Genomic DNA, 10,125 nt, shown 5'->3' with positions numbered 1-10,125 from the left:
GAGCGATCACTTAGCGTCGGTTTGCCTCAGAGGGCATTCGCCCTAACGCACTGTAACTCCTTCCCTCAGTCAACAGTGTTTGTGCTCGCTTCAGTGGAGCCGTTGGCCGAAGCTCAAGCTGTCTCCTGTCCCCTTCCATTTCCACGCCGCAGTAAACGAGATGAAGCTGCAGTATGTCATGTCTGTGCATGATGCAGCCCTGTAGGTCTGACACGTTGTCAGGACACGGCTTCCATCCCAGCAACACCCACACACACCCCCACCACTACACGAGGCTTCCAGCACTCCCAGTCCCACCCATAGCTCTCCTCTCCATCACTCAGTCCTCATAGCAGCCTCCAGCCCCGTCCCCTGCCCTGTGCTGCCGTACCACCCTGACTACTGAAATATGGTTTTTAATAAAGAGGACGGTAAAATGGCTGTTCTGGCAGCAATAAAAATGAGGGATCCGAGGGTGCTTGGCTGAGGAGTGTCTGGAGGAAATAGGAATGCGGTGACACAGTGTTCTTGCCTGGTCTGTGCGGTTGCTCACACAGGAGTTTGTACCAGAGGTAGATAGCTATATAGCTTGTGTGCATGTATGTGCACGTGAGAGAGATAGATCGAAACTATAAGTGTGTGTCAAATTCGTCGTTCGATCTAACATTAGACCTGTTTTATTGCCATTATATTTGAATTTAATTTGAGCTGCAGGAAGCAGTATAGGCTTCATAGGGCCCCAGTGGGCAAGGACATTGAAGCCATTTGCATTCACAACAGTGACCCAATCCCCCTCCTCCTCCTCCTCCATCACCACCCTCGGCATAAATGGGAGAGAGGCGGCGAGGTAGGGATACAGGGACAGGTGAGCAGTAAAGGTTAACAGATGCAGCTACGGGAGCACTGAGTGTATGGTGCCAAGAGTTGAGTATAGGGGACATGCTTTAAGGAAAGCTAAATGGCAACCACACCGTACATGGCACTGTGATGATACCTAATATTCACAGATATGTGTTCTAGCCAAGGGCCAGGACAACAAACTATTAAATACAACTATTATAATTGTTAAATATGTTGCACAAGAGAAAATCTGTTATTTTCAGCAACACCATTGTGTTAGCGTGGCTAATTTTCATGTTTACTTCACCCTCCCTTAGTGCCTCTTGTTTCTCCCTCTCTCTCTCACACAGAAAATGAATCATTTCCTTAGGGACTGCATCGAGCTTGTGTGAGCAGTGACCTCTTACAATAAGTGACACATTTACAGGAGCACAAGCTACAAGTTAAACCAGTTGCACTCATTTGCACTCTAGGAATCCCCCAGGAAAGAATTAAGCCTCCTCTCAGCATCACTGTCTGGAGGAATATGCAATATGAGAGTTGCCGCAACGCATAGTTCTAGAGATCATATTATTGTTCAAATAAACACTTGAGAGCAGAGCTGCACATCCCTCGTGTCCATCTCCTTATTACGAGGGTCTAGGAGATGATGACTCAACTAACACACTAGAGATGCTATTCTATTCAATAGGTTCTGTTGTTGTCATTACATGATGGAGTGTTAATCTATTCTACAGGAAACTTCCTGCTGGTCATTATTATGAACAACATTTCTGCAATGTCATTTTTCATCTCATTCCAGTGGTACCAACAAGGGCTCCATTTTCATCCATACTAAACCCCTTATCCCTAAACGTCTTTGCCTTTTCTCACGACGACACGTTGTGAGCTTGTAGATCGGCTAGTTGAACTATTCAAAAATGTTTTTCAAAATAGTAAAAAAAAGGCAAAGAAGTTTAGGGATAAGGGGTTTAGCATGGACGATAATAGAGCCCTTAACACTGCGCAAAAAGCATGGAATACGGATGTGTCATAAGTAAACCTCTGTAGTGCACATGAAATTGCATAAACCTTGACATTCTGGGATAATTAGCTAACTCATACAGTGTGTGTGTGTGTGTGTGTGTGTGTGTGTGTGTGTGTGTGTGTGTGTGTGTGTGTGTGTGTGTGCGTGCGTGCGTGCATTGAGAATGAGATGTACTGTACTCAATTTCTGATTTCCTGTACCTGCCATTATTTTCAGAAGATCAAAGATTGCAAGAAAACAAAGAAAGAAATGAAAATAAGGGGAAAATAAAATGACAGAATAAATTTGATCTAGCGTCATCAAAGCTAATTCATATAATAGCTCCTCATGCAGTCATGCGGTTTGCTTTTCATTTGCTCAGATAATACATTATTCCAATCCAGACCTCCTGTCCTCGACTGAATCTGTAAACCCCATATCTGCTGATGACTCTTGAACCGTTCCATCATTTGTGTTGAAACGCTTATCAGTCAAATAGATTCCACATTCCAGCTAAAACGGTATTTAGCTGGAATGTAGGTGTAGCCAAGATGTAGCTAAGCAGAGCGTGAGCTCACGTTTAGTGCATCACTGTTGTAGAACCGTTCTTTATGGCAGCTCTGTGTCTTCCTGTGGGGAAGACAGGATAATCCAACTACCCGTGCTGGGAAAAGTAGTATTTATTTTTTTACTTAACTAAAAGTATAAAATACGGAAATGTAGAAATACTAAGTAAAGGTAAAAGTCTGGAAGTACAAATACCTCAACATTTTACTTAAGTACAGTACTTTAGTCAAATGTACTTATTACTTTCCACCACTGCCAACTACACAATAATACTTCGACAGCAATGATGCACAGACGTGTTGGCTGGGTCGGCAGATCTTAAGGGCACTCATTAATCTTATTACTTTTCAGCAATGAATCGTTAGACTTACAATCATGATAGCTCATGCTTTGCCTGGAGAATTAGCCATTGATGTTATTATGTCTCTTTTCTTGTCCATCTGCTTTCACTGCTGCCCAATGGGGTCGTTGATGCAAGAAGCGTAACCAAAACTGCTCATGTGTACGTTTGCTATAGTACAGTGGATTTATTCGGCATTTGAGCCACGGACCACCATGTGATGACATTTAGCCTCTCAGATCCAAAACGAAAGAATATTGTGTTATCATTGACACACAATTCCATGCTGTTAGGAAACGTTGATCAAAATAACAATTCTTCTACATTCTCTAATTGAGTAGACTTCTTAAATGTAATTTAAAAATGTAATGCAAACAACAACAATAATGTAAGGGGCCATTTGGTTACCAACTCTCCATCATTTATAGCTGGGGACCACCTGGAGCCCCCTCAAGGACCACTGGTGGTCCCTGGACCACTGGTTGAAAACCACTGTTTTCCTAGCCAAGGTTTTCAACAGATTAACTTTTGCATAGGAGGCTACACGGTAAACAAGATTATATCCCTTGGCAACATTGTACCATCAGCAACGTCTGCCAAGCCAACAACAGTTCTGAAGATGTCGGTCCAGTAGCCTGTGTGCCCACATCACAGCATCCACAGACAGGAAGCCTTACTCCTGTGTTTTTAATTCAAATACTATATAATGTTTAGAATTGTAGGTGACCTATCCTATTTTAAAATTGGCTAAAAGGGAGGACTGGCCTGTGGGCGGAATAATGTGGTTATGGAGTCATCAGCCATAACGTAACGATCTTAACTTCAAATTCGACACACGCGTTCCACCCCACCACAGGGGGTGCAGTGCCCGGTGTCTAGTCTGTCGGACCCACGGTTGTCCAGAACCTCCCCCAAAAAGGCCTCTGCCCGGGCTCTGGACAGGGCCCCTGCTCAGTGTCTATATATGGACCTCTGCCTGGGCTCTGGACAGGGCCCCTGCTCAGTGTCTATATATGGACCTCTGCCCGGGCTCTGGACAGGGCCCCTGCTCAGTGTCTATATATGGACCTCTGCCTGGGCTCTGGACAGGGCCCCTGCTCAGTGTCTATATATGGACCTCTGCCCGGGCTCTGGACAGGGCCCCTGCTCAGTGTCTATATATGGACCTCTGCCTGGGCTCTGGACAGGGCCCCTGCTCAGTGTCTATATATGGACCTCTGCCCGGGCTCTGGACAGGGCCCCTGCTCAGTGTCTATATATGGACCTCTGCCTGGGCTCTGGACAGGGCCCCTGCTCAGTGTCTATATATGGACCTCTGCCCGGGCTCTGGACAGGGCCCCTGCTCAGTGTCTATATATGGACCTCTGCCTGGGCTCTGGACAGGGCCCCTGCTCAGTGTCTATATATGGACCTCTGCCTGGGCTCTGGACAGGGCCCCTGCTCAGTGTCTATATATGGACCTCTGCCCGGGCTCTGGACAGGGCCCCTGCTCAGTGTCTATATATGGACCTCTGCCTGGGCTCTGGACAGGGCCCCTGCTCAGTGTCTATATATGGACCTCTGCCTGGGCTCTGGACAGGGCCCCTGCTCAGTGTCTATATATGGACCTCTGCCTGGGCTCTGGACAGGGCCCCTGCTCAGTGTCTATATATGGACCTCTGCCCGGGCTCTGGACAGGGCCCCTGCTCAGTGTCTATATATGGACCTCTGCCTGGGCTCTGGACAGGGCCCCTGCTCAGTGTCTATATATGGACCTCTGCCTGGGCTCTGGACAGGGCCCCTGCTCAGTGTCTATATATGGACCTCTGCCTGGGCTCTGGACAGGGCCCCTGCTCAGTGTCTATATATGGACCTCTGCCCGGGCTCTGGACAGGGCCCCTGCTCAGTGTCTATATATGGACCTCTGCCCGGGCTCTGGACAGGGCCCCTGCTCAGTGTCCATATATGGAGCTGGCCTGTTCTGACATCATTCTGACGTCTGCATAGACTCCATATTTGGGCATGCCTGACAAAGAACTCCATCTATGGGCCAAAAAGGGACACATTCATAATAACTGGGTGGGGCATGCATTTCCAACTTGCATCGTTCCAAGTAGACCAGTGCCTCACGGGCACTGCTCGAGTCTTCTTATGGTAAATGGTAAATGGTGCATTTATATAGCGACCCTTTACATATATTGTGCATTACAATCACCCATTCATACACCGATTGTGGCGGAAGCCATGCAAGGTACCAACCAGCACATCGGGAGCAATTTGGGGTTCAGTGTCTTGCCCAAGGACACTTCGACATAATACTGTAGAAAGGAGGAGCCGGGATTCGAACCGCTGAACCGTGGATCATTGGACGACCTGCTCTACCTCCTGAGCCACAGCCGCCCATGTAACTATGTACAGTATGTAACTATAAATGCACCAAGTCTCTGTACGTCTGTAATCCATGTAAGTCGAGAACTGTCATCAAATTCGACACACAGGTTCCACACCCCCACAGGGAGTTCAGTGCCCAGTGTCAAGTCGGTCGGACCCACCGTTGTCCAGAACCGCCACAAAATGCCTCTGCCCGTACTCTGGACAGGGCACCTGCCCAGTGTCCATATATGGAGCTGGCCTGTTCTGACATCACAAATATGTTCTAACTTCTGCATAGACTCTGGGCATGCCTGACAAAGAACTCCATGTATGGGCATAAAAAGGACACATACATAATAACTTTGAAACGTAGGTGTGTGTGTGTGTGAGCGCCCCGAACCTCTTATATATATACCAATAAACCAATAAAATATTTATTTCATTATTGTGTATTCGAAGTAATTCCTTATTTTGGCTATTATTTTGATCATCGCCCCCCTACAAGGAGGTGTAAGTTCCAAGGGAAATAGAAAACAATTCTAGCATATAGCAGTACTTGAACATTCAGTAGGGATTCCAGGGAGACTCAAGGTCAGATCCAATACCGAGGCTTTACTAGTAAACTAATGCTAATGTTGGTAACAGTTCATAACACCATGTTCTAGAGCCCATCACTGCTGCTACAGTACTGCTTTCATTAAGTTTTCATGTTTATTTTATGAGTCAGATTTATGCCAACAGCACAAGTTCAATATGTGACCAACTCTACCTGAATCACATTTGGAGTTATATGCAGTGCAGCAACAATATCCTTAGCTTCCTAATGGTGTAATGATACCTACAATATATTCCAGATATTCAGCAATATCATATTACACATCACAATAACTCTATCATGACCTGAAGAACAAAGGGTCCCCTAGAATGCACTGCACATCCAAATCAGCTCATGTTTATTTAATATACTTTGCTTCAATCTCATGGGAAAATATCAATTGTCGTTAAGCTGTAAGCTTTTGGCCCGGCCCAGCAAGTCTTACAGTTAGTTGCCTTCCATAGAAATATTATCGCATATAAAAGTATGCATAACTTCTGTTGACCAGCTTTGTGCATTCTCGCCTGTTCTTCATTTAGAAAGCTAAACAAGTCAAGTGTCACATTACATTTACAAGCTTAAAATGCAGCAATAAAATTGACACAAGCAAAGACTTTCTGGTATTAAAAACAGGCAAAACCCCCAAACAGCACCTAACTCAGAAGTAATAATTGTGGTTCGGTGACATCCAAAGGATTCTGGTACACGTACAGTATGTAAGTCTCAAGCTAGTTAAAGTAGGTATATTCTTACAGTCACTGAGACAAAAAGTCAAGATTTTATGCTACCTTTATTATTGTCACAACCCTCATATGCAAATTATTGGGGATTTTGTAACAGATAGCTACTTTTTCTTTCCTTGGAAGACAATTGGCTGTGTATGTGACCTACCGTACACAAAATGGTGTATCAAAGAGTGTACAGTACTTTTCTCAAGCAGTGAACTCAAGCAGTGCCTGTACTGTAGAGGCCCATGTAATTCTAGGAAATCTGCTGTAATTTGAGAAAATGATACCAGTCCAAGGACAAACTGCAATATAATATCCTTGTACTGAAACAGAAATTACAGTTGCGCCAGGACATAAAGGAGAGGAGTACAGACTGTACTAAGCAGAGACAGGAGTGTATATTGCACATTATATACTTTAAGACTATATTTATTCAAATCTTATACATTATGTGAACCCAGTGCAAATGGCTAGGTCAGAATTTAAGTCTACTTATTTTTATATCTTTCGTATATTCTTACTTACATTTTTGAGTGGTGCAACCACTCCTATAGAAAAGCTATGTTTGTCCCTGCTGGGTCTGTCTCTCTGTCTGAGCACGAAATCGCGTGCTCAGACAGACAGACTGTATGATGATTTGTACAGTACAGTACAGTACAGTACAGTACAGTACAGTACAGTACAGTACAGTACAGTACCCCCGGGGACCCCCACACGGTCCTTTCTCGACCGTTTCGGACATGGGGCAGCTCGCCGGCACCGGGCCGGCACCCTGGCCGCATTCCAATATGGATTTGGAACTTCCGGGGACTCCTCGGGGACCCCCACACGGAGTTGCACCACTCACTTCACACAGGTGTGATTTTATTTTAAGCTTAGTTCATCTCTCTACTCTTACCTGTACCAACCCTGTGTTTCATGCGTACTGCTGTGCTGCTATATGAAAACTGCATTTCCCCATCCATGTATCTATCTATCAATCTATCCATGCATCCATCCATCCATCCATCGATATATGCAATTGTAATTAAATGCAAAACAGTTTGTATCGTGCCAAACTCACCATCTTCAGTGGGCACATAGATGTTGAGGTACAGGCAGTCCTCGCTCTGGTTCTGAACATAGCTCGCAGCAGCATCCAGGTTGTCTGTGAACCACACCGGCAGCATGATCTCAGGCAGCACTCCGTGGACGTTCTGGGGACACACGGGGGCAAACTGGGTGGCGTTGCGGATCTCCTGCCAGGAGCCCGGCGCTTCTGGCGGCTGGAAGCGGCGCTCGCCGATAGGAGCCGTGGCATAGGGCACGCCCAGGTACTGTTCTACGGGGCCCAGGATCTCGCTGTTTATCTCCTTCCTGATGCCGCGCACTTTTCCATAACCGGTGGTGACGATTGGGTGTTTCAAGTCGACGCGTTGACACGAGGACAGGGCCAGGTGGAGGATTAAGCCCAGGAGCCACACCAGACAATGCTCTGAGATCTGTTGAGGACTGCTGCGACGTCTCCCGGCACAGCCCTGCAGGCTGGCGGCTCTCACGGGGAAAAGCAACATGTCCAAGATAAGGGATCTCCTGCTCATAATATCACTAGGGTTGTAGTCGGGTGTCGTAAAGGGGGGGGGGCACTAATGAACCATCAGCTGAGAACGGGAGATATACTGTAGTGGGTAAAAGGAGGATCTGTGGGGGGGTAAGAGGGTAACATCAGAGATGCACACAGCGTTTCCTAGCTTGACATGGTGAGGTCGGAGGTCGCTCGCTTCCTGCTCTCGTCCATCTTACTTCCTGAGAGCTCCTGATTGGTCCAGGGCTGCAGTCAGGAAGCTAGTCGCACCTATAGAAGACACAGACAAGTTGCAGGTTATAGAGCTGCATAGTGGGCATAGATTATTTTTTTAATCTAGATTAATCTCACTGTTTGTTTGTTTGTTGTGGTTGTGATGCATGGATGATGGTTTAGCTTAGCACACAACAGCTAACAGGATGCAGCAGACATGGATAACAGTATTTAGCCGACTTATGGCTCCATCGCTGCCTCTTTCTTTTATAGTAAGGAAGTAGAACTTTTTGTTGGCGTTGCTGTTTACCGACCCTCTCACAGACTACACCGAGACGAGTGCACTGACTCCGTGCAGTGGCAGTGCTCCGCCTCTCTCTCTCACACACACACACACACACACACACACACACACACACACACACACACACACACACACACACACACACACACGTGAATGGGCATATGAACCCAGTTCAATGCTAAAGTCATTTTCAACTAGGAGGACTGCACTAAGTAGAATGCATGCCTCTGCCTTCCAGTCATTTTAACCATGACCTTGACTTTTAACCCATTCTGACCTGAGATCAGATTCATACGAGGTTTCCACTGGACACACACTGGTCTGATGAACCCATTCTGACCTGAGATCAGATTCTAAAAATGTCAGTCGTTCTTCGAATTTTTCAAAAATAGCAGACCTACAAGCTCGTATCGCGCCACTCGGTGGCGCGATATGAGCTTGTAGATCTGCTATTTTTCAATAGGTAAAGCATAACATGATGCTAACACCAAAATGGGTGCCCGGTCAGAATGGGTTAACCTGTTCCACCCAGAAGACATCTCTTTAGGAAAACCTATACTGATCATGCCTACCAAGTTTCATGAAATATCATCATTCTTAATTTTGACCTTCGGCCATGTGTGTGACCTTGACATTTGACCTTTTCCACAAATAAATTAAACATCTAAGCTAGTTAGATAACTAGGTTCCCCAACTTGCCCTATACTGATCATTCTCTCCACATTTCATGAAAACAGAAAAACACTTATCTTCCCAATATAATAGGGAGAAAACATAACCCTTGTCCAAGTCCGTTGGCAGAGGTAAAAACGAAGGATTTTCAGCCAAGAGACAGTATAATGCCCAATACAATCTCAGCTTGCATGATTGAAAAGACTACGAATAATATGGAAACCAATTCACTGAACAAGGACATCCTGTGTCTTTCATCCTAAACTCTTCAGATTCCGTATTGCTGACTACCGCCACAACCACAATATTATGTGTGTTACATGCAAGTCAGTGGTCTTTGTCATAGCAACAGCCAACGGGCCAGTGGGCTGGTGAGAAATTGTTTGTTTTAATGTTGTGTCACTAAAAACATTGAGGCAAATTTATTTGACACAGAATTCTTGGCCATTTTCCAAGCAGGGAAGATTAAATTAATTTATCTTTAGAAAACAGATAGATTAATGAAATTGTGCTCGGAATTGCTCGCTTTCATTTAACTGATGCATGGTTCACAGAACCATAAGCATTCCTACAGTATGCCTGAGCCACTTCTTGCCCCACTGCCTGTTTGTTTACAACCGCAGACTTTTCAAACGTTTTTGGATTAAGGTTGGTGTGGTTAATATGTTTTGGATTAAGGTTGGTGAGGGCTACGTTAATAGTTTTTGGATTAAGGTTGGTGAGGGGTGCATTAACCCATTCTGACCTGAGATCAGATTCATACGAGGTTTCCACTGGACACACACTGGTCTGATTAACCCATTCTGACCTGAGATCAGATTCTATAAATGTCAGTCGTTCTTCGATTTTTCAAAAATAGCAGACCTACAAGCTCGTAGCGCGCCACTCGGTGGCGCGCTATGAGCTTGTAGATCTGCTATTTTTCAATAGCTAAAGCATAACATGATGCTAATACCAAAATGGGT

The 10,125-nt window shown here is 45.5% G+C and overlaps 1 protein-coding gene across 2 annotated transcripts in view; it reads right to left on the bottom strand.

Moving 5' to 3' along the window:
• The window catches only part of nlgn2b (neuroligin 2b), a gene marked incomplete at both ends in the record, with an annotated part of 39,420 nt that extends 31,433 nt beyond the window's left edge, over positions 1 to 7,987 (bottom strand). The window contains one exon of one of the 2 annotated variants that reach the window (XM_080779740.1): positions 7,471 to 7,987. In XM_080779740.1, coding sequence (XP_080635866.1) covers positions 7,471 to 7,987 — 517 coding nt within the window. The remainder of the gene's footprint in view (positions 1 to 7,470) is intronic. The other variant, XM_080779741.1, reaches the window with a different exon arrangement.
• Positions 7,988 to 10,125: the final 2,138 nt, after the last annotated feature.

The sequence above is a fragment of the Protomyctophum bolini genome, assembly GCF_963924005.1.
Source record: "Protomyctophum bolini genome assembly, chromosome: 13".
In the NCBI taxonomy this organism is placed as follows: domain Eukaryota; kingdom Metazoa; phylum Chordata; class Actinopteri; order Myctophiformes; family Myctophidae; genus Protomyctophum; species Protomyctophum bolini.
Note: the sequence above shows the minus strand (reverse complement) of the source record. Positions and strands in the feature narration are given on the sequence as shown.